The 23,275-nt window shown below is 56.5% G+C and overlaps 3 protein-coding genes across 8 annotated transcripts; 2 read left to right on the forward strand and 1 right to left on the reverse strand.

The window, feature by feature from the left end:
* Window positions 1-275: 275 nt before the first annotated feature.
* tmed2 (transmembrane p24 trafficking protein 2) lies at window positions 276-3,555 on the reverse strand. Of its 2 annotated transcripts, XM_037266198.1 has the most exons (5): window positions 3,166-3,555; window positions 2,049-2,241; window positions 1,911-1,934; window positions 1,433-1,540; window positions 276-1,314 (listed from the first exon to the last, which is right to left on the reverse strand). In XM_037266198.1, the coding sequence occupies exons 1-5, from the start codon at window positions 3,343-3,345 to the stop codon at window positions 1,190-1,192; spliced, it is 630 nt and encodes a 209-aa protein (XP_037122093.1). In that variant the 5' UTR covers window positions 3,346-3,555; the 3' UTR covers window positions 276-1,189. The 2 variants fall into 2 exon arrangements, with proteins under 2 accessions (XP_037122093.1, XP_037122094.1); XM_037266199.1 differs by lacking the exon at window positions 1,911-1,934 and having other exon boundaries at window positions 3,166-3,554.
* Window positions 3,556-4,136: 581 nt separating this feature from the next.
* Window positions 4,137-9,856, forward strand: ptpn11a (protein tyrosine phosphatase non-receptor type 11a). 2 transcript variants are annotated; one of them, XM_037266128.1, is made up of 16 exons: window positions 4,137-4,425; window positions 5,064-5,186; window positions 5,268-5,462; window positions 5,530-5,722; window positions 5,793-5,912; window positions 6,018-6,131; window positions 6,217-6,313; window positions 6,375-6,472; window positions 6,546-6,704; window positions 6,803-6,934; window positions 7,030-7,184; window positions 7,260-7,327; window positions 7,407-7,558; window positions 7,769-7,887; window positions 7,951-8,031; window positions 8,101-9,856. In XM_037266128.1, exons 1-15 carry the CDS (start codon window positions 4,412-4,414, stop codon window positions 8,018-8,020), a joined length of 1,809 nt encoding a protein of 602 aa, XP_037122023.1. In that variant the 5' UTR covers window positions 4,137-4,411; the 3' UTR covers window positions 8,021-8,031; window positions 8,101-9,856. The 2 variants fall into 2 exon arrangements, with proteins under 2 accessions (XP_037122023.1, XP_037122024.1); XM_037266129.1 differs by having other exon boundaries at window positions 6,803-6,925.
* A 1,534-nt stretch (window positions 9,857-11,390) lies between these two features.
* ttc28 (tetratricopeptide repeat domain 28) lies at window positions 11,391-23,178 on the forward strand. 4 transcript variants are annotated; one of them, XM_037266085.1, is made up of 32 exons: window positions 11,846-11,956; window positions 12,291-12,775; window positions 13,934-14,081; window positions 14,152-14,424; window positions 14,480-14,610; window positions 14,792-15,013; window positions 15,106-15,300; window positions 15,370-15,466; window positions 15,676-15,872; window positions 15,941-16,094; window positions 16,166-16,337; window positions 16,429-16,597; window positions 16,666-16,826; window positions 16,898-17,389; window positions 17,489-17,681; window positions 17,751-18,084; window positions 18,155-18,264; window positions 18,338-18,467; window positions 18,534-18,731; window positions 18,795-18,945; window positions 19,093-19,203; window positions 19,276-19,390; window positions 19,453-20,051; window positions 20,118-20,365; window positions 20,421-20,545; window positions 20,628-20,705; window positions 20,781-20,934; window positions 21,084-21,160; window positions 21,250-21,379; window positions 21,455-21,562; window positions 21,648-22,059; window positions 22,173-23,178. In XM_037266085.1, the coding sequence occupies exons 2-32, from the start codon at window positions 12,512-12,514 to the stop codon at window positions 22,993-22,995; spliced, it is 6,771 nt and encodes a 2,256-aa protein (XP_037121980.1). In that variant the 5' UTR covers window positions 11,846-11,956; window positions 12,291-12,511; the 3' UTR covers window positions 22,996-23,178. The 4 variants fall into 4 exon arrangements, with proteins under 4 accessions (XP_037121978.1, XP_037121977.1, XP_037121980.1 ...); XM_037266083.1 differs by lacking the exon at window positions 11,846-11,956 and adding an exon at window positions 11,391-11,665 and having other exon boundaries at window positions 12,481-12,775; window positions 19,093-19,390; XM_037266082.1 differs by having other exon boundaries at window positions 11,845-11,956; window positions 19,093-19,390.
* Window positions 23,179-23,275: the final 97 nt, after the last annotated feature.

Here is a 23,275-nt window from a genome sequence, read left to right on the forward strand (position 1 = left end):
CTAAATGAATACCCACGGTAGATAAAGGGCCTTGGAAATAAATTAAAATACAAAATTAGGTGTGTGTACAGTGTCAGGATATTCCACATTAAACTGACCAATAGACAGTACAATTAAGGAATAAGTACTGGTTAACTCTAGAATATTTCTTAAAATTCAATATGCAAATTTACATATTACTTCATATTAGTGGATATTGTGTATGGAACAACACTTCAAAGTAATGAGTCAAGGATGTTTTCTTTTCCAGGATTAAAACATTTGTAGGCAGATGTGGTTTAGAATTTCTTTATTATGAAACCTGGGGCTTGTTTTCAACAACCATTCTACATTTGTACAGAGGGATGCATCAGTGTCGGAGTCTGAAAATGGGAGACTGAGTGCAGAGAAGTTTTCCTGCCTGAGCAAACACCAAGGGTTGGTTGGTTGGTTGGGTGTTTTTTTTACAAATACAAAAGCTTAGGAGCACTTCCAGTTGAGATGCAACGCACAGGACGCAGCCACCAAAGTCAAGAGAGCCACGGCGGCTTTGGACGTTTCGAAAAGGAGCCGAAATAACAACACATAAAAAAGGATGTCGAATCGGGCGCAACAAAAATGACATCCAACCGCTGCGTCTTAGGGAAAGTGCTCCAAAACAATGACAAAATAAGTCCGAACTGTTGTACAATCGCATTCATTTAAAATCCCCCGACATAGTAAGCAGCCACAGAAAGAACACAGCAGTCAGTAGATCCGCACCCCCACCCCACCCCACCCCACCACCAAGGTGTTTTTTTTCCCCTCAGATTAAACTATTTGCTCGAAATGTTGCCAATTCAAATGGCCCGTTTGACTTTTTATAACCTCGGTAACGCAAGCGCCAATCAGATCAAACCACCACACACCAACCCCAAAAATGACAAAACTCGCCTTTGATACTTCCAGCGCCTTCTGTCTTGATTTAAAATGCGCAGATGATATCACAAAACAGTACTGGCAAACTAATGAAACCACATAGGGGGGGGGGGGGTAGACAACCGGATTAAAAAAAAAAAAAAATTTAGAAAAAAAAAAACCGTACAGAATCCTGCGGCCATTTTTTTACAACCTAATTGAGAAATCAGAAGTGGTGAAAACTGCCAGTCTGCTTTGCAAACAATTGTCTCAAGGAGGACGAGGGTTCGCTCCACGTTGTGCCGCCACGCCACTACACCACCCGCCGCACTTCGAAAAATCTCTTCAGGTAGTAAATCTGTCCCAGCGTCATGGCCACCAGGACGAGAGCCTCGAAGAAGGACCACAGCACCACTCGGCTGTTCGTGTTGTCGTTGACTAGACGGGGGGGAAAGCAGAAAGACAAGTCTGTAAGTTTTTGTTCCATTTTTCATCAGACAACAATATTGTACAATATAACGTCACAGAGAGTGTTGTGTATTTTGTGCGCACTCACTGGCTCTGTGTATCCTCTCGCGGACCTCCATGTACTCCTGCTCGTGCTTGACGGCCGTCATGGCCACGGCCAGCTCGTTGATCATCTCCTCCAGCTTGTTTTGGTGCGCTACCGAACACACACAAAGACACGTCACAACATGGCTCACCAACACAAAGGCGCGTTCTACATGCACGACACCGGTTTCCTCCACGAGTGGCCAGAGACAAGACAAGCGGCAACCTGCGGAACCCGGAACTCCATTAATGCTGGGGGATGGAGGTGGGTGTTGCGCGAGCAGTGCGACAGGTCAAACCACTCTAATTGCTCACACGCTGCAACGTGCACTATTAGTGGCGTTTCACTTCAAACAACAACTCCGGTTAGAGCAGTACTTTCCCACCCTTGATCGTTTAGCATGACACAATGTGCCGCGGCACAGCGGTTAGGAATCACTGGGTGAGCGACGACAGAGAAAGTCGACATTCTATCCGCCTACCATCCCAAGTGACGCCGCCGCCGCCTGGAGCAAAGGAGGGAGAGGGCGTCCAGAAGACGGCCAAACACAAATAAACGCAATGAGTGAGAAGAAAAGAGCAGCATCGGGGCTTGCAAAAGCCAAACTGGGCTCCGTTACCTTCCGTCTCCATGTCCTGGCCTTTGGGCGCCTCGCCGATGTCGATGGTGAACATGACGATCTTGGGCGTCATGGTGGACATTTTGTTGCTGAAGCAGAACTTGTAGGTGCCGTCCATGTGCGCCGCCACCGAGTACTTGCCGCTCGACTCCCGGTCGCCCTTGTAGATCTGCTTGCCGTCCGGCCCGGTAATCTGGAAGCCGTGATTCCGTTCATTAGCCATCCAACAATCGAACGCAATAGCGCCAGCGCAGACACGGAATGCTGTAATACGCTGCTCAAGATGATCGAGCCGTGCGTGATGCACAGCTCTAGCTCAACAGGCATGACAGGTTGAGAAGTGTCGACATACAAATCAGCACCCTTGCACTTAAGGTGCACTTATATGGAGCTGGACCGGAACAATACTTGACTCTACTGGGGAGAAGAAAAAAAAAAAAAGGCATCCTCTTTGTATACGTTTTTTTGTTTGTTTTTTTAAATTGTTTTTCAATATTTTGTAGTGTGCCGCGTGATTTTATAGCAATGTAGAAAGAAAAAAAGTACCCAAAATTTGGAAACCTCCGAATATTTACTAAACAGCTTAACTCATCTATTTTAAAATGAAGTTCATAAGCTATCAATAAATAAGATACATCCGGGTATGCCAATAATACTGCTTTGCATGTGTTGCTGACAAACATATGGCGGGATGACGTCCACATTCGAGCTTAACAAATATACGGAAACAATCACCAACACGTACACTCGAAAGAAAGAAAGAAAAATGCACACTTGAAACACATACCACAAATGAATGAATGCAATTTCCACTGCAATACCATCAAGTGGCTAAACGATCGCTTGCATGTCGAAACCTTGGGCTTACTGTATTTCTCTGCAAACAATGAATGGCTTTGAAAATGGAGACGCTGCCTCTATAGCGAGGAATCGAAACATCATCATCAAGTTTTACGAGAGCGAAGCCGAGTTAGTCGCACCGCCGCTAATGCTAACAGATCGCGGCTGACAGGACATGGCAGGACAGCCAGGCCTTCGCCTCCTTTGCCGCAGATTAGCAGTGGTCCAACGCGAACGTCTTGCCCCGGCGAGTGGCTCGCTCGTTTGGGCGTCTCACCTCCACGTCGATATCCAAGAAGCCGCCCTCGGCGACCTCGAACATGAGACCCATCTTGGTGCCGGAGTTGACTCGCTCGTAGAAGCACTCGTCGGCCTGGGCGTCGATGCTAACGAAGTAGCCGGACGCCGTAGCGCATAGGACGGCCAGCAGGACAACCAGCTCCGACGCGGTGAACATTGTTGCTGGACTTCAGAAAAACAAAAAGAACTCAGTTGAACTCAATTGTATCCGCGGTGCGGTGCGGTGCGGTGCGGTGTCTTCCCTGCTGGGCTTCAATGTCGTGCGGCTGATTTGGAGCCGGAGTGGAAAAGCCCAAGTGGCGAACTGCGGCCGCCGTGTGATTGCCACGTACGGCTTAAACGGTGAGCGGCGAGGGTCAGTTCAGAGAAAGCGCGATTCGTAAAGACGCACGGGTTTACCTTACGACATTAGCGCACACTTGAACCGGGCTTCACAATGAAACAATTAATGGGGAATTAAATAAAACCATCTACTGATGAATGAATAAAGGTCAACACGAATAAATGCACTAGTGCCACTCCGTTTAACTTAACGTTTAAGCGTTAATGAAACCGTGTACGAAAAGCGCATTTGTACTACTGTAATACATGATGAGTAAATCAACACCCGCAGCCATCACATAAACACCAATAAACGCCGTACCTCAAAGACACCATTTTCCCTCCGGCAATAAAGTAAAAAAAACAATGTCAAACTATTTCGTATTACAGTATGTTGTTTTGACTCATACACCTCATATTAGCAATACTTTTTTCTTTTTTTTCTTCATCTTGCACATTCTTTAGTCCGCTTGGAAAACATACGATTACTTTTCTACGCATGCGCACAGACGGAACATGGAAGGAGTCTTCCATTTTTACCTCTCGTTGCCCCGATGTGACGAGAGCCGTTGTTTTAACGTAAAGGGGTGGTGCAACACAATTAAGCGGCCATACCAGGCGCGAAAAGCAACGTACCCTTTAGTACGTCGCAGGTTCGGTGACGTCCAACCCTCGACTTGTTCTCAAGTCTCCGAGACGGGCCTAAAAGCAGTTTTTACGGAGTACTTCCCCATACTTTTTCGTCGATGTCGTGATTTCGGCACACACATTGGCCGGGCACGAGCCGATGAACGTCTTTTCCCGGTAACTGGAGGGGAAAACGGTCGCGAAGGCTCGTCACCTCGCTGCCGGGAAGCTACTGCTAGCTGCCAAGTAGGGAAGGAAGTGAGCAGCGGAAAAAAATGACATCTCGAAGGTAACCGCTTCCCTGGAAAACACCGGCCGCCGCCGGCGTTAGCCTAGCTTTCGACATTTATTCTCGCCGAGAGGTTTTGGGGGCAGCGCGTCGGCCAAAAACCTCCAAGTGGTCCGCCCCCGACGTTTTGTGTATCATGTGTGCGACGTTTTGTGTGGGGCCCGGGGGGAGCTGCTGGCTCGCCCGCCCGCCCGCCCGCCGCGAAACGTTCGTCTCCACCAGTGACTTCAAGTTGACTATTCACCTCCAGCCTAAGCCTAACCCCTATTCACCCCCCACGTTGTAAATATCGATGCGATCAAAAGGCACAAGGCTTCTTCCTCATTGCCTACGAGACGTTCTAGCGTTCGTTACGCTGTACTCCGAGGGAGGCTCATGATGTCAGTATGATGTGGCAACACTAAGCACAGAGCAACTCTGAGCCTTTATGTGCAAGAAGAAAAGCGCCCTTCAAGCAGGCGAGCTGCAAAACGAGCTGGGGTGAACAACTGGTGTGTCATAATAGCCCAACTGTGAGGATGACAAGGTGGATGGAACGTGTCACGGAGTATCTTGTCCAATCACGGAAACTGACAGCTCTCAGCGCTGGGCCCTGAAGATGGACACAGAAGCTGATCAGACTGTGTTTGTCTCAACAGGTGGTTCCACCCCAATATCACGGGCGTGGAGGCGGAGAACCTGCTGCTGACGCGCGGCGTGGACGGCAGCTTCTTGGCAAGACCCAGCAAGAGTAACCTCGGAGACTTCACCCTCTCAGTGCGGTGAGTGATCGTCGGTCCAGTCCGAAATGGGGAAAGCATTTTCGGCATTTGCAAAAATGCCATTCCTAACCAAACGCGCAGACGGAATGGCGCCGTCACCCACATCAAGATTCAGAACACGGGCGACTACTACGACCTATACGGCGGCGAGAAGTTCGCCACGCTGGCCGAGCTGGTGCAATACTACATGGAGCACCACGGGCAGCTCAAGGAGAAGAACGGCGACGTCATCGAGCTCAAATACCCGCTCAACTGCGCCGACCCGACGTCGGAGAGGTGAGACCGACGCGCGGCTGCCGGTCGGTACGCAAAGCGGGCCACTTCATTAGGTACCCACCCGCAGATGGTTCCACGGGCACCTGTCGGGCCGCGAGGCGGAAAAGCTCCTGACGGAGAAAGGCAAGAACGGCAGCTTCCTGGTGCGGGAGAGCCAGAGCCACCCCGGAGACTTTGTGCTGTCGGTGCGCACGGGTGACGACAAGACGGACGGCAGCGACAGCAAGCCCAAAGTCACGCACGTCATGATCCGATGCCAGGTCAGCCTCGAGAGCGCTAACTTCTCTCGGGGCCTTTATACAAATATTAGAACATTGCGCCCTTCTCCAGCACGACCTGAAGTACGACGTGGGCGGTGGCGAGAAGTTTGACTCCCTCACAGACCTGGTGGAGCACTACAAAAAGAACCCCATGGTGGAGACCCTCGGCACCGTGTTGCAGCTCAAGCAGGTAGCGGCGTTGCTTCTTGAAAAAAAAAAAAAAAGAAAGAAAGGTGGTCCTGGAGGGGAGGCGTGCCTTTTTGTTATCGCTTTTGTTATGGGTCCCCCTCCGCAGCCGCTCAACACCACTCGCATCAACGCGGCCGAAATCGAAAGTCGAGTCCGGGAGCTGAGCAAGCTGGCGGAGGCCACGGACAAAGTCAAGCAAGGCTTTTGGGAGGAGTTTGAGGTGAGGCGAGGCGCGGCGCGGCGTGCGTTCAGTGAGCCTGCCGTGAATTCTGCCAGCGTCTGACCCGCTATTGGCTCCCGCGCAGACCTTACAGCAGCAGGAGTGCAAGCTGCTCTACAGCCGCAAGGAGGGCCAGAGGGCCGAGAACAAGAACAAGAACAGATACAAGAACATTCTGCCTTGTAAGCATCTCGGACGCCGTCGTCCGCCTCGTGGCCTTCACACCTGGCTTTTTGTCCCCAGTCGACCACACTCGAGTGGTCCTGACCGACGGGGACCCCGAGGAGCCGGGCTCCGACTACATCAACGCCAACATCATCGCGGTGGTATCCCCGAGCCCGGTAATCGTCGTCGTCGGCGCCGCCACCGCTGGCTCTGCGCGCCCGCTGACCTTTGTGGCCGTGCGGCGCTCAGCCCGTGCAGGACGGCAAGTGCAACAGCGCCAAGCTGAGGAAGTCGTACATCGCCACGCAGGGCTGCCTGCAGAACACCATCAGCGACTTCTGGAGGATGGTGTTCCAGGAGAACTCGCAAGTCATCGTTATGACCACCAAGGAGGTGGAGAGGGGCAAGGTGACGACGCGCAGCTGGCCCAGGCCGTCCGTTCGCCCGCCCGTCCGCCCGTCCGCCCGTCCTTTCTTTTGCGTCATATTAGTTTTGCTTGTCCACAGAGTAAATGCGTCAAGTACTGGCCTGACGTGTCAGCGCTGAAGGAATACGGCGCCATGCGCGTTCGCAACGTCCGAGAGACGTCAGCGCACGACTACATCCTCAGAGAACTCAAACTCTCCAAAGTGGGACAGGTCACTTTCCTTCCTCTTCAATATTTTCTCCTCTTTCGACCTTTCAAAGGCTGAATTTGTCTTTTGTTTTTTTTCCCTCCTCCTTTGCCCCACAGGGCAACACGGAGCGCACGGTTTGGCAGTACCACTTCAAGGCCTGGCCCGATCACGGCGTCCCCGCCGACCCGGGCGGCGTTTTGGATTTTTTGGAAGAGGTCAACCTGAAGCAGGAGAGCATCGTGGACGCCGGGCCCATCGCCGTGCACTGCAGGTTTGGGTTTGGCAACGCGGCCCGGCCCGCACGCACACGCGAGCTAGCTAACTTGCGCTACTCTCGTGTCGGCAGCGCAGGGATCGGGCGGACGGGGACCTTCATCGTCATCGACATCCTCATCGACATCATCAGAGAAAAAGGTGCGTGCGTGCGTGCGTGCGTGGGTGCGCGCGCGCGTGCGCACCGCCGCGGGCTTACGTTTGTCGTTGCGCGTTCCAGGGGTGGATTGCGACATCGACGTTCCCAAGAGCATCCAGATGGTCCGTTCTCAACGCTCCGGAATGGTCCAGACGGAAGCTCAGTACCGCTTCATCTACAGGGCCGTGCAGCACTACATTGAAACGCTACAGAAGCGCATCGTGGAGGAGCAGGTGACGCCCGCTTTTGTCTGCTCACCGGCGCCCTCACTTTGGCGTAACCGCAGCAGCAACAATGTGCTTGCTAGCCACACGCTCGATCGATCATGAACCCTCACTTCAGCCGCACGCTAACAGCGCTACGTAGAAAAAACAACAGAATGTTCTCCAGGCGCCCTTCGTTACCCTTTGTTGTTTGTTTGTTTGTTTGTTTGTGTTTCCCAGAAAAGTAAGATCAAAGGTCGCGAGTACACCAACATCAAGTATTCCCTGTCGGACCTAACGGGCGGCGAGCAGAGTCCGCTTCCTCCGTGCACGCCGCTGCCCACGCCCACCTGCACAGAGTAAGCACGACTTGTCGGTCACGCGCTCGCTCCGTGGGTCGGCGTTAACGGGCGTGTCCTCAGGATGCGCGAGGACAACTCCCGAGTGTACGAGAACGTCGGCTTGATGCAGCAGCAGAAAAGCTTCAGATGAGATCCGCCCACACGTGAGTTAGAGCGCTATTTGGCCAGAGGTGATCCGGCCGCAAAGTGACCGACCCGCTTTTACCGCAGGACCCCCTGACGCCCGAGCGGCTCAGCCCACGACGGGATATCGCCACCACAGTACAACAAAGAGAGAGAGAGAGAGAGTGGGGGGAGAGCTTTTTGGGCCTCCAGCCCAAGCCCGAACCACTGTGACGCTCACGCCGGCCACCGAGCGACGCCAAATCCCCCCCCCCCCCCGCCTAGCAAACCCAAGTGTGGAATCCAAGCCCAACCCCCATTTTCTTCTCTCTCTTTTGAACTGTTAGCAGACAAGGTTGTGCGTCAGACGTCCTGACCATTGGCTTACTATCGTATGCTTGACCTCGCCGCAACTGCCTTGAAGACAAAACCCACCCGCGTCCTCTCACGTTCACGCCGCCGAATGTCCGTTCACGCCGCCTTTGCGAGCCTCGTCCTCATCCAGTCAGGAATGACGCGCAAATGCTCTTTTTTTTTTTCTCGCCCCCTCCCTCTCTTTTCTCAAGCGCATCTTCTACACTGGTCACGAGATTTTGCGGCGATTGGAGCTTGGGAAGAAAAGTTGAGGATACTCGTTGTGAATTTTGCCATTGGGCTGCTCCTTAGAGAACAGCAAGCGGCACAAAAAAAAGTACTGAAACATTGAACATTTCAAAGTTTACAGAAGGTCCAATAACGTTCACCTGCACTTTAGGCTCCTCCTGAACTTTCAGCCCAAAGCGCAACGTCAGCAACTTTTTGTGACCCGCGTATGTTGTCTGTTTTGTTTCAACCACACGTGACTAAATGCCTTTCGTTGCCTCCAGAGGTGACGAGAAGCCCGTTATGGCTGCCCATTAGCATAGCCTAGCTTAGCCTCATTTAGCTTGAAATCCAGCCCAAGGCCCCCTTCCTTCTAGCCCACCAAGGAAGTTTGCAGTCGCTCCCAAAAGGCCACCAGAAGTTTCCCGGTTATCACGATGCCAGCGGTTGGCGTCAAAGCCTACGTTTGTCTGAATGAAGCTCCTCAACCCACCTCCAAATAGATCTTGGAAGCAATAGGTTAGTGGAACTAACTGGAGCTCGCAGACACGCTGGACTCTTTCCAGTTTTTGGTGGCGCTACGCTAGGCTAATGGGGCGCTATGGCTCTTCTCGTCTGTCCTCATCCGCTCATTTCAAACGTGGCCTGGAAATTTCCTCACTACGCCTTGGCCCCGGGCCGGGCCGGGCCGGGCTCCGTCCGCATCCGCCGCGATGGATTAGCGCGCGTCGACTCGCGGATGTGCCTTCTGTGACTCTTTGATGGCGGGGGGGAGGGAAGAAAACTAAAGTCTATTTTTGAAGGTCTATATTGTACACGAACAGAATGTACGTCGAAACAATAGAACATATCGACTAGCCATATACATAGTGTTGACGCGCGCACACAACCAACCAGAGTTTATTCTAAATATTTAAGAAAGCGACGACAAGAAAAATTGCAGTTAACAACGCTAACGTAAGAATAAACGGCCAGCTCATTCACCGCTGTGTTTTGGAGTTATTGATTTTCTTTTTCCAATAAGTGGACCAAACTAAATGACGTGCTTAAGATTTCAAAAGTCTTACTTGAGTTTCCAGGCCAAATTTTGTCGAGCCCCAAACGCAGGCCGCTTAAAATTGACACTTAACCCTTGGCCGAGTCCAAAATGCCTTTGACAAAATAAACAACAGTGTTTTGTTTTCTTGGAAAAAACGTTGTAAAGAACTTTTCATTTGTCTTTTTGCACTTTTCTCAGTCATATTGTCGTACGCTATAATAAATACAAAAGTTGACTCGTCAAGTCACGTCTTTGTGTTCACAAAATTTCCTTTGTAAAGAACTTTTCATTTGTCTTTTTGCACTTTTCTCAGTCATATTGTCGTACGCTATAATAAATACAAAAGTTGACTCGTCAAGTCACGTGTTTGTGTTCACCAAATTTCCTTTGCGGGTTGCTCCGAACCAAAATGAGAGCCTTTTTCCACGTCCTGTTAGTCTTTCATTTCAGGCACAATGCCTGCCTGAGAAGTTTTCATTTGGAAAATGGAGGGCGACCAATCAATGGTGTTTCCCGATGATTGACGAGAAGAGCCAGAGCAGATGTGAAGCGCCAAAGCTGATTGTGTCGGGCCAAGGCCAAATCAGCACGGGCCCGCCGCCGCCGACTCGGACGATGCGAGTGAGTTCCGGCGTTTTGCAGCTCCGCTTTGGCTTTTCGGCTCTCGTGCGCTTTTTGGTTCTTTTTCTTGCGAAAGCCACGCTGGGATGTTTGGAATTCAGTCTGCTCTACGAGCAAGAGCGCCACCAACTGCAATGTTGCATCACTCCACCACAAGTCTCCACCTTTGACTCCTTTGAGGACCGTTTGGTTCGGTACGCAAACTGGAAGGGGTCTATGGGGGGGGGTACTGGATCTGATGTGCTCCATGACAAGCCGCTCGAAGCACTTCATGATGATGGGCGTCAGCGCCACGGGGCGGTAGTCATTGAAGCAGGACGGAGCAGGTTTCTTCGGCACAGGTACGATGGTGGCAGCCTTGAAACACGAATGGACGATGGCCTGCTGCAGGGAAATGTTAAAGATGTCCGTGAAGACACCCGTCAGCTCCCCAGCGCGCTACATTCATAGATACGTATACATACATTCATTCATTCATACATACATACATACATACATACTCTGTCTTATCATGGTAAAACTGAAAAAAAGCAAGAGAGCGAGAGAAAGACAGAGAGCAAAAGACAAATAAATATTAAATAAATATAGACACATCAATAAATGTAACAAATAAATACATATACACACAAACAAATAAATATCTGTCACACATGCATACATACTGTCTTATCCAATTTATCATAAAACCCAAATAAATAAAGACAACTATAGATGAATTAAAAAAAAAAACAAAAAAACTCCATTTTCTATTTACTAGTCTAGAACGCCCTCCCGTGGATGTTTGGTACAAGTGTTTTGCTCACTCAGAGTACGAGACCCGGCCGGGGTGACGGACGGACGGACGGCCGGCCGGCATCAGTTATACCGTGGATGTACGAAGCTCATGTTCTGCCTGCCCTGGACAACATTTGTCCTTTTCCGATGGTCTTAAGAGGTCAATGCTTTGAATATAGTGCATACATTTGAAAAAGAAATTGACGCAAATACATACGTATGTATTTGTGTCTATTTCTTTTGAAGAGATAGGACACACTGTCTCATCCAATTCATTGTGAAACTAAAGGATGAAATAAAATTCATCTTCAAACTATACACAACTACATACATGCATACATACAGTACATCGAATGCAGAGGCTGCGTGCGCGCGCCCACTGTTGAGCACTCAATGACGTCACAGCGAGAAAGTTTGCCGAATCGAGCGACACGCGCGCGCGCGCACACACACACAGACAGACAGACAGACAGACAAATAGGCATCGAGGGGAAGAGGAGGTGAACTCCGACAAACATGGTTCCCGTTGGACTCGACTCGACGATGATTGGACTCTCCAGTCCGAACTTTGGTCTCACTCACTTCACTCTTATCGGGCTCAGGGGCGGCGGCGGCGGCGGCTTGATGGAAACTTGCCCAACTTCCCAGGAGAACTAGGTGAGGAGTACGCGTCCAAATCAAATCCAAATATTCTGCTGGGTCCAGAGAGCCAACTCGCGTTATTTCAGGATGATTATATGCTCTGTATTTTTATATCGAGTTGCTCGCTTTTTCTGTCTTTACTTTCACGTTGCTGATTATTTCCGACTGTGTAAGTCTGGCCTGCAAGCCGGATTGGTGACGTCACAATCCAGTCCACAATTTGTTGTTGTTGTTGTAGAAAGTTCAAAAGTGCACGCAACTCTCCCCATCCGCATATGAACATGTTTCTCTTACCATATTCTCAGAGTCAGAGAGTCAGAGTCAGCTTTATTGTCAATTCCTTCATGCTAGGACACAAAGAAACCGAAATACCGTTCCCCCTATCCCACGGTGACGAGACACAGCACACGATTAACACACAAGTAAAACAACGGGGAGAGAGTTCAGGACCCCAACAGCCTGGAGATCACAAACTTCGCCAGTGGCGAGCAGTGCTGGCATCCCACAACAAAGTCCCGGCACCATTCGTCACGGATGTAGACGCACAGTCCACCTCCACGCGATGTTCCCCCTCGTACAATGGCCCGGTCCGCCCGATAGCGCGCCATCCGCACCAGACGCACAGCAGCTACGCACCCAGTAACAGTAACAGTCTGTGCCATCAACTGAACTTTATTCAAATGAGAAGAAATCATAGAGACGAATTGCCCACAACACCGAAAGTTCTTCTGAAAAGCCCTTTTGAATAATTGAACAAATACAAATTCCGTCATTCCATTGTATTTGAAGGTTTTCAATTGTGGCTTCTCCTTGCAGCCTCCCCTCTTCAGATCACCGTTCTCCTCCTCCTTCTCAGCCAGCATGCAGAAAGGGGCGGGGCCAGCACATGACTCAGGTCCAGGCAAAGGCCACGCCACGTTGGATGGCATCCGTGGCTGTGAGCGGGCGTGCCAGCAGGGCGACTACGCCCTGGCGGCACGCCTGTGCACGGAGGCCCTGGCCGCCGACCCCCTCAACTGCGTGCTCTACAGCATCCGCTCGGCGGCCCACCTCAGCTTGGGCCGCTACCGCCAGGCCCTGCATGATGCCAACAAGGCCCGAGACATCAACCCAAAATGGACGCAGGTACCACCTCCTCTGCCCTTAGCGCTGCCGTGACGGGAAAGGGACACTAGGGGAACCGTTTAGCCCAAATCCTTTGTGACGTTTGCGAGAACTCCACCAGGGTCCACAGTCCGGGCCAAAAAAACGGGACCGAGTCAGTTGAGGAGCTTAATGTCGACAAATGGTGAAATCAAATAACAAGCAGAGTGCAGAGCACACAAAAGAGTGTACAAAACGTGTGTGTGTGTGCGCGGAAGAAAATGGATTTCCTTCCTCTGCGACAGAGAATGGACGGAAGTGTGTGTGTGTGTGTGGGGGGGGGGGGGGGTTGGCGCTCGGCCTTGGCTTTTAAAGACAATAACAGAAGCTGTGTTGCTTTGCGTGTGTGTGCGTGCGTGAAGTCCAGCCTTTTGAATGGAGGCAATGGAGGTCAAAACAAAAGAAGAAATCAACAAAAATGGTTTTGCCAAGTTTTTTTCCGTTTGCCTTTTTCCCACGCACGCACGCACGCACGCACGCACGCTCGCCCGCACGCAACTGGTCTTGCGTAGCGTGCCCTTTGTGTGTTTCTGTCGGTGGAAAGCGCCGCCCGAGGCCCGCCCTGTCATTAGCGTTGGACCGGCGGCGCGTTGGCTGCTGGAGGCAAGACGCCAGCCGGCATGAGATTAGAACGTTTGGTCGGGGTCACCGTCAGGCCGGGCCAGGCCGCGCCGCTCCGGTCTGGGCGGCTTAACCGCTGTCTGGCTCGCCTGGGACCATCCTGCGAGGGCAACCGCGCAAGCACATTCAAATAGCACTCATTCATCCATTTTATTTGCCACTCGGCTGACTGAGCGAGACAAGTGGGCCAAGTGCGCCGCCGCATCATCATCCTCCTCCTCCTCATCCACTCAGCCAATCAGAGCTCACTCGCGGCCGCTCACGTTGACCTCTGCTGCCCCTGCTGTAACAACTTTGTAACGTGACCTCTAAACCTGTGTGTGTGTGTGTGCGAGAGCGGGAGGGGGCAGGGTCAGAGGCTCTGCGCAGCCTATCAGGTTTCAGCATCAGTCTTGAGCGAGCAGGTGAACTCGTTGTTGTCGGTCGGGCAAACATGATCAAGTGGCAACCCCGCAGGAAGGTGAGTGGGCTTTTTCCGTTTTAGCCCAGTAGTTGACCATTTCCTTTCACCGTCTGCAGGCCTACTTCCGCCAGGCGGTGGCGCTGCAGCACCTGGGTCGCCACGGAGACGCCCTGGCGGCCTTTGCCTCGGGCCTGGCTCGGGACCCCAAGAGTCCGCAGCTTCTGACGGCCATGATGGAGGCCGCCATGAAGTCGCCCCTCCGAGGTGAGGTGGTGTCCGACTCGACCGCCCGACCCCCGAGTTGAGCGCTCCGTTTTGCGCGGCCCGCCTCCAGATTCTCTGGAGCCCGCCTACCGGCAGCTGCAAAGCATGAAGCTGGAGCGCAGCCCCTTCATGGTGGTGTCGCTGGTCGGACAGGAGCTGCTGACGCACGGCCTGCACGCCGCCGCCGCCGAGGCGTTGGAAGCGGCCCTGCAGATCGGCACGTGCTCGCTGAAGATGCGCGGTTCCATCTTCTCGGCGCTCGGCGCGGCTTACTGGTCGCTCGGCCGCGCCGAGAAGAGCCTGGCCTACATGCGACGGGACCTGGACGTGGCCCGCACCTTAGGTGTGTCACCGTCGGGTTGTATTCGGCGTACGCGTGTGACCTCACCCCTCCGCAGGTGACCAAGCGGGCGAATGCCGCGCCCGCGGCAACCTTGGCGCCGCCCTCTTCTCTAAAGGCCGTTACCGAGAGGCGCTGGCCAATCACAGGCAGCAACTGATTCTGGCCATGAAGCTGAAGCACAAAGAGGTTTGTGATCAGCATCAGCATGAGGCGTTGTATTAGCATGCTGCTAATTCCATGACGCCTTTGCTTCGAACGTCGCCGCTTTACTAGATGGTTCTGGACGAGAACGTTCATTTGCCTAAACTCTAGATAGCACAATGAGCACGCTAATAGCTAATGGCTACGGTGTACCAACCAACCTCAGGCAGCGTTCCAAGCTCTCCGAGGGTTGGGCCACGCGTACACGGCCGTGGGCGACTACCCCAATGCGCTAGCCAGCCACAAGCAGTGCGTCGCGCTGGCCAAGCAAAATGGCTGCCGGCTCTCCGAGGCCCGGCAGCTGGGCGACACGGGCGCTGTGTACACCGCCATGGGAGACGTCGCCGGCGCCCTGCGGTGCCACCAGGAACACTTGGACATCGCCAAGGTGCCAACGTCATTATTGTCTGCAGTGGGGCTGAATTTCGGAAGGTCCAAAACAATCGTCTAATCTCAATCTCACCTCTCACTCCGGGTCAGAGTCTGGGGAACCGGCGCGAGGAGGCTCGGGCTTACAGCAACCTGGGCAGCGCCTACCACGCTCAGCGCGACTACGACAAAGCCGTGACGTACCACAGCCGAGTTCTCAAGCTGGCCCGGGAGCTCGGAGACAGCGGCGGCAGGGTGGAGATGAGGGCCTTGGCCGGCCTGGGACACGCCGCCCGATGCGTGCAGGTCAGTCAGCCAGCGCTTTGAATGCGCCATGTGCACGCATCCTCCAATCGTATGTGCGCTGGTGCTCAGGACCTGGACGGAGCGCTGCGCTATCACCGGCGTCAACTGGAAATCGCCGAGGAGCTCGGGGACCCGGGGGCTCGAGGCAGAGCCTCTTCCAACCTGGGTAGGTGATGGTTTTACACGCGTGTCGCCAGCCGCCGCACTCATCTTTTATTTACGTACCGAGCGTCTCCACTCGCCGTCGCTACAACTGGACTCCGCGTCACCTGACTGGGCCGGGGTGCCCGCCGTCCGTCTTTGCGCGCGCCTGCCTGTTTGTCGAGTTCTCGGCCACAATTGACACCCGAGCGAGTCGACGTTTGGTCCCCTCAGGCATCGTCCACCAGATGCGCGGCGACTACCACCTTGCCCTGAAGTCCCACAAAGCTGACCTGCTGTGCGCCCAGGAAGTGGGGGACTACGCCGCCCAGGGCCGGGCCTACGGCAACATGGGCAACGCCTACCACGCCCTGGGCCTCTACGAGCAAGCGGCCGGCTTCCACCGGCAGGAGCTGAACATCTCTCTGGAGGTGAAGCTCCGGCGCGAGGAAAGGGAAGGGGAGGCCGCTGACCGAGCGCTCGGGTGTCTTCCGTTCAGGTGAACGACCGGGCGTCCCAGGCCTCCACGCACGGCAACCTGGCGGCGGCCTACCAGGCGCTGGGCGCTCCGGACCGGGCCCTCCAACACTACCTGCGCCACCTGAGCGTCTCAAGGGAGCTGGGCGACGTTCAGAGCCGAGCCAGAGCGTTAGGCAAGTCAGCCGTCGGTCAACTTGAAAGAAGGCCACGCCACGCTTTGACTTGCTCCTTCTTCCCTTTCCAGCAAACTTGGGCAACTTCCACTGCTGCCGAGGCCACTACGAGGAGGCCTTGCCGTACTACCGCCAGTACTTGCTTCTGGCTCCCGGCCTTGGCGCTCCGGAGGCCCAGGGAAAAGTTTGCCACAACCTCGCCTACGCCCACTTCTGCCTGGGACACTACCAAGATGCCGTCAGGTCAGGACTCGGTGAAAGCTGAGTCGGACGCAGCGGTCGCCTTCGGTGACATCGCCGCCTGTCGTCACACCAAAACCGTTCCGCATACCAGATACTACCAGCAAGATCTGGCCTTGGCCATGGACCTTCAGGACAAGCTGGCCCAGGCCAAAGCCTACTGTAACCTGGGCCTGGCCCACAAAGCCTTGGGGGAGTTCAGCAGAGCGCAGGAGTGTCACAACCATCTGCTCCAGATCGCAAAAGCTTTGGACAACACAAAGGTAGGGGTGGGAGAGCACTTGAGGAGATCCTGCCCGTGCTGCCCGCGCTGCCCGTGCTGCGTTTGTAGGCAATCTTCAGGGCTTTGGGCAACCTCGGAGATGTCAGCATTTGTCAAGACGATCTTCAGGGAGCCGCCGGCTTCTACCGACAGCAGTTATCTTTAGCTCACCAGTTCAGCGATCAGAAGATGGAGGCGGACGCCTACTCGGCTCTCGGATCAGTACACAGGTGAAGAGCCCACCGACCCGAATCGTTGAGCAAAGCGGACGGGGCCTTCACGCGGTCACCCTCTCCGTCAGGCTGCTTGGCCAGCCGGACACGTCCTTGTCCTTCCACAGCCGGGAGCTGACCCTGCGCAAGGATCTGGGCGACCCCGGCGGGGAGTGCCGCGCTTTGGCTCGCCTGGCCGCCGTTCACGCCGACCTGGGAGACGCCGACACCAGCCTGCAGTGCTACGAGGCTCAGCTGGGCCTGGCGCGGCGGCGGCTGCGCGACACCCGCCAGGAGGCCCAGGTCCTCGGAAACATGGCCATCGCCGAGATGAACGCGGGCCGCTTTGAGGAAGCCGTCGGCTTCTTGGAGCAGCAGCTCGCCGCCCTGCGGCGCTCGGGTTCCGGAGACGCCGTCCCGCATCGGGGGAAGGCTTACGGGAACATGGCCAAATGCTACGTCGCCCTGGGAGACTTTGACGAGGCCGTGCGGTGCTACCACGAGGTCCTGACGGTGGCTCGGAGTCTGGAGCGAGTTCAGGACCAGGCGGAAGCCTACAGAGGACTCGCCGACGCTCACAGGTTTCTTCCGGCAACTTTGAGCGGCGTCGTTCCAACGCCTCCGTTTGTAACCAGCCCCATCCGTCCGTGTCTGTCTCACGCACGCACGCACGCACGCAGGTCGGCGGGCAACCTGCAGCAAGCTTTGGTGTGCTTGGAGAAGAGGCTGGTGGCAGCTCACCAGCTGGGCGGGCCGGTGGGTGGCGAGGCGCGGGCGTACGGCGAGCTGGGCGCCGTGCACGGCCAGATGGGCAACTATGAGCCGGCCTTGTCCTGCCTGGAGCGTGGACTCGGCATCGCTCGCTCGGCCGGGGTGAGCTTGACGTCGACGCCGGTCGGCGGCCGGGCAATTCGGCAAATGGCTCTTTTTGAACCCGCTCAGGACAAATCCCTGGAAGCAGAGGCCAGCGATGAGCTGGGCCGAGTTTACCAACTGATGGGCGACTACGAGACGGCGCTGCAGTGGCACCGACGATCTCTGGACATGGCGGAGCGGGCGGGATGCGTCAGGGGCCAAACGCGAGCCTCCGCCAACCTGGGAGTGACCTACGAGGCTCTGGGCGACTACCAGCAGGCTCTGCTTCTCCAGGAGCAGCACCTCAGCATGGCGGCGCAGACCAGCGACTTGCTGTCCAAAAGCCGGGCCTACGGCGGCCTGGGGAGGATCCACCACGCGCTGGGCAACGCCACGCAGGCTGTCGCGTACCTCCGGGAAGGTGAGCAGAGCAACTTCACGCCAGGGCAGCGGCCAGACATCATCGACTACAATGGCGGGATGGCTTTCAGGTCTTCGCCTGGCCGAGCGGTCAGCCGGCAGAGAAGACGAGGCCGAGATGCGCCACCGCCTCGGCTTGTCTCTGTGGGCTGCCGAGGACCTGGCGGAGGCCCGGCGGCAGGTCTGCGCTTTGTCCGGCCGGCCGCGTGTCCACTCGCCACGGCGGCGACAACCGATGGCTGCGTCTGCTTCAGCTTCACAGAGCCTCGCTTCTCTTTGAGAGCGTCGGCCGCGAGACGCAGCACGGCGCCGACCGCAAGCGCGCCCTCTTAGAGCTGCAGACGGACTCGTACCAGGCTCTCCAGAGGGTCCTCGTCAGCCTGGGTAGATGAAATACAACGCCGAGACCGTCTCTGTCGTTTCCACTCATCGGCGGCGCTTTGTCCGCAGGCCACGTGGAGGAGGCGCTGGCCGTAGCGGAGCGAGCCCGAAGGCCGACCTTCGCCCACCTGCCGGTGGGCTCGGACCGGCGTGCCCCGGTCACGGTGGAGCGCATCCTGGAGACGGTGGACAGCCAGAAGGCCACGGTGCTGTACTTCTCGCTGGCGAGAGGCTTCCTGCACAGCTGGCTGCTGGCTCCCGGCTCAGGTAGGAGAACGTCTCCCGACCGCGTCGGAGCGCCTTGTCGCTAGCGTCGCGGTCATGTCATAGGCGTCATCGAGTTCAACCAGGCCCGTCTCGGAGCCGACGACGCGCCGGAGTTCCGAGATGGATCCAGCTCGCGGGAGGGCGGCCGGCGCTCTCTGGAGCAGTACGTCTGCGCCGCCAGAGAGGTTCTGGGAGTTGACGGAAACCTCAGCAGGTAACGCGCAACGACACCCATTTGCTTTTGGAGGACTGTTGTGTTTGGGCGAGCGAGCGACTCATCGGTTCGGTAGTTCTGGGGAGGCGGGATCATGGGGAGATCAAAGGTCACAATTCGGAAAACATCCCGTTTCCTTCCTCGCAGGATGAACGTGGGCAGCGAGACAGAGAGCCGAGTCGGAGAGGCCGCCGAGCGACGCTTTGACGACGAGCTGGACGGCTACCTGCGCGTGGCGTCCGCCGACAACGTCTCCAACAGCCCGACGTCGCACCAGCTCGTCAATCAAAGTCAGCGCCGGCCGGGCCAACGGGCTTATCCGCTTTGTCGCAGCGCCGGCGTTTCTCCGGCCGAGGACGGCTCGTCTTCTCCTCGCCGCCGCCTCGGCGTGGACGCCTCTCCTCTCGCCGCCCTCTACGACTTGCTCATCGCGCCGATGGAAGCGGTACGTACGAACGAGCCGCATCCGTGGAGTTCTTTCAAGTTGCGTCAAGTCTTTTGTGTCAGGCCCTGCTGCGCGCCGGTGGTCCGGCGGGTCCACGCCGGCAACTGGTTCTGGTCCTGGAGGGTGACTTGTACCTGGTGCCCTTCGCCTTGCTCAAAGGCAGCTCGTCCGCCGAGTTCCTGTACCAGATGTTCGCTCTGCTCTGCGTGCCGTCGTTAGCCAGCCTGCGAGCATCCGGGCCGCCTGCTCCGCCCTGCCGGCTCGCCGGCTCGGGACTGGCCCTGGTGGGGGCGCCTGGCCCGTGGCGGGGCCGCTCGTGGGCTCCGCCGCCGTCGGCCCGGGACGAGGCTCTGTGTCTAGGCGAGCGTCTGGGCTGCGTCCAGCTCGCCCACGCCACCAAGGAGCGCGCCCTCACCGCCCTGGCGCAGGCGCAGTGCGTTCACTTTGCCACTCACGTCTCCTGGAAGCCGGCCGCCCTGGTGCTCGACCCCGGCGGCGAGGAGGAAGAGGGGGGCCGGTGCGTGACGGCGGCGAGCGCGGAAGGAACGAAAGCTTGCGTCGGCGAGGATGCGTGCGAGAGCCGTCCTCCGCTTCGAGACTTCCTCCTCACCGCGGAGGAGATCTCGGAGCTCAACCTGAGTGTGAAGCTGGTGGTCCTCAGGTTGGTGCCGGAGGTTCTGCCTTCATGTTCTCACGCACTCAAAAGTCCGTAATCATCTCCTCCCAGGTCCTACCCCGAGTCCGGCGTGCGGCTGACGTGCGACGGCTTGTCGGGTCTGACCGGGGCCTTCCTGTGGGCGGGCGTCCGATGCGTGTGCGTGTCCCTGTGGGCCACGCCGCCGCCCGCTGCCAAACTCTTCATGCAGAGTTTCTACTCGGCCCTGCTCGAGGGCGCCGCGGCCAGCGCCGCGCTGGCCGGCGCCATGAGCACGCTCCGCGACAGCAAGGACTTTGCGGACCCCTTCAACTGGGCAGGTGAGCACACTCCAAATCCCCCTCGTGTTTTCCAATGAAACCGAACGTCGCTCAGGTTACCTTCTGATGGGCGGCGACGTCCGGCTCAACGGGCCCGAGTCGGCGCTGCGACGGGCCTTGGCGGAGGTTCTCTGCCACGCCGACCGGGCCAGGGACACCTTGAGGGTTCTTCTGCACCTGGTTGGAAGTCAAGACGCCGACGCACCTTTGGAATCGAATCGAATAAATAAAAGCAAACGGCGGGTCTCGTTGCCGCGCGCAGGTGGAGAAATCTTTGCAGCGCATCCACAGCGGCCACGCCAAGCTCCTGTACACGTCGCAGCAGAGCGTCGACGATAAGGTGGGCGGCCGCTTCTGGATCCGAGCCAGCCGTTGCGGGCGCGGTGATGGCGTGACCTTCTCTCGGTCGTTGTAGGTCGGCGGCGTGCCCGGGTGGCGCCCCTTGTTGGCGGCGGTGGGTTTCCGTCTGGACGCGGGCGGTTCCGGCCGCCCCGCCGCCGTCTTCTTCCCCACGTCGGACCCCGGAGAACGGCTGCAGCGCTGCAGTCTCACCATGCAAGCCCTGCTCGGTACCGTTAAGGTTTCAAATTTGCTCGGGTTTGGAATTCGCCTTCGGAGCCAGGACGAGCGTTTCGAGACGGCTTTTCAGGGTTCTGCGCTTCAAATTCAGGTTGTGGCTGAGGGTTTCGAATGACCGGCATCTCGTTTGTGTGTGGAGGTCTTAGCGCGGCAGCTTTCGAGGCTCTGTGCAAACTGGTGTCGGCGCCCCAAGCGGGAGAGCCACTCGTACGCGAGGTGAGCGAGCCGACGGCTCACGTCGACTCGCTTTGCGCTTGTGTCAGTCAGACTTTTGCTTTCTTCTCCTTTGCTTCCATATGCGGCAGCTCCATCAGGTGCTGCTGCCGCTGCAGCTGCAGTCACGTGACGGCCAGAGCGACCAATCGCCGGTCTTCGTGTCGCTCAGCGTGCGTGCGTGGAGGCTTCCGGGATGCCACGAGTTCCTGGCGGCCCTCGGTCGGTCAGCAGAACGGAGACAAACGAAGGCCGGACGGACGGCGCTGACAACCACGCCTCCTGTTTGCTCTTCAGGGTTCGACCTGTGCCAGGTGGGTCGGGAGGACGTTCTGCTGAAGACGGGCAAGCGGGCCAGCAGGCGAGTCATGGCTTTGGCCCTCCGCTCACTCCTGGCGCTTTTCGGTGAGAGCGCCTGCCTCATTCATTCTCTTCGCGACCCTTCTCGTAGCCCATCGCGCATGACACGAGTCTTCGGGTCCCGTTTCAGACTCGGCAGACCTTCCCGAGCGTGTCGGCACGTACGGCTCGTCCTCGTTGGAGTCTCTGTCGCCCTCTCCGCCGACGCCTCAGCCCGCGTCTTTTCCCGCCTCGCCGCCTCGTCCTTCCCTCTGCCCAGACGCGCCGAGCGGCGACGCCATCTCCGTCTACAGCCTCGGCTCGCTCACCTCCTCGCTCGGGTTCTGGCCGCGCCCCGAGCCCGCGGGAAGCGATGCGGTCGGCCGGTGCTCGCAAGCGCAGGAGGGGGCGGCGACGCCTCGCCGCTCCAGCCGACTGGCCAATCTGGGTAAAGGGGAGGCGGGCGACGAGGACCACCGGGGCTACGCCATCATCAGCAGCGAGCCTCTGAGGCCAGAGGACCGTTGCGCCGCGGTCAAAGAGCCGCGGCGCACGCAGGAAGTGCAAGTTCAAATGTTTATCTCTCCTCAAAATGCGAAACGCCACCAATCAATCGGCTGCTCTCCAGCTTTCCTAGCCGACTCACCGGTTCCGATCCGATCCTTCATTTGCGCAGCTCGTCTCCTCAGAGGAGCAAAGCGAAGATGAGCGGCCGCGAGGAGGCGGGCGGCGGCGGCGTACCCGCGGGACAGCTGGACCCCGAGGAGCTGACTCGCAAGATCCTGGAGGAGACCCGGGTCCACATGCGTGCCGTGGAGATCCTGCAGCGGACCCCTGGGCGGCGTTCTCTCTCGACACCCGTCACTCCCATCCTGAGCAGGGGCGCACGCGCCTTCCAGCCGTCCGAGACCAGCGCCTTCAGCAGACCCCCGAGTAGGACGAGCCTGGCTTCGGCGCCGCTCGCTCCTCTCTCTCCCAGACCGCCGTGCCGCTCCTCTTCCCTGCAGAAGCTGGCTCCACCCTCATCCCCCAAACATCTGGCTGGCAGAGCGTCTTCACTTCACCTCAAAGCACCTGGCAGAGATTGTCACGACAAAACTTCACCTGACACCGAGTCCCGGGTCAAACCTTCAACTGGGAGCAAGTGTCATCCAAAAGCTGTTAGCAGCGAGTCCCACCCCAAATTCTCCCTGGCGCCACCCCCCTCCTCCACCACCACCGCCGCCACGGTCCCTCGCTTCAAAAGCTTCAAGGCGGCCCGCCAACACGAAGGCGCATCCCCCGCCGGCCTTCTTCCGGCAAAGAAAATGAGCACGGTGAAGAAAGACGTTCTGGCTTTGCTGGACCTCTCGTCGCGACATAAGTCCAGCGAGACTTCAGACCGTCTCCCCAGTGTGGACAGCAAAGCGCCTTCCGCCTCCAAAGCTTCCAAACGCACTAAATTTCCTTCTGGCTACAAATTTCTAGCAGGGCATTTTTTCCCTTCTTCTAAGTGTTGACATGAATATTGGCACCTACCCGGTTGCCATGGTGATTGATTGACCCTGATGTTCTGAGAAGGTTGAGAAAGTATTGCTTGCTAGCTAACAAATGCCGGTGCGGGTCAAGTGGACAGGAAGAAAGAACACTGTACTTCTACTTTGACAGAAGATTCTTACACTATTTCAGTGGCAGATTTGATATATGCTGTCTGTCATTTATTTCACTCCTGTCATAAATACGAAGAGGATTCCAACACTGTGCAAGTCTTTGCACTTTTTGCAGTCGCGGGCGAGATGA

Source organism: Syngnathus acus, chromosome 12, assembly GCF_901709675.1.
Source record: "Syngnathus acus chromosome 12, fSynAcu1.2, whole genome shotgun sequence".
In the NCBI taxonomy this organism is placed as follows: Eukaryota; Metazoa; Chordata; class Actinopteri; order Syngnathiformes; family Syngnathidae; genus Syngnathus; species Syngnathus acus.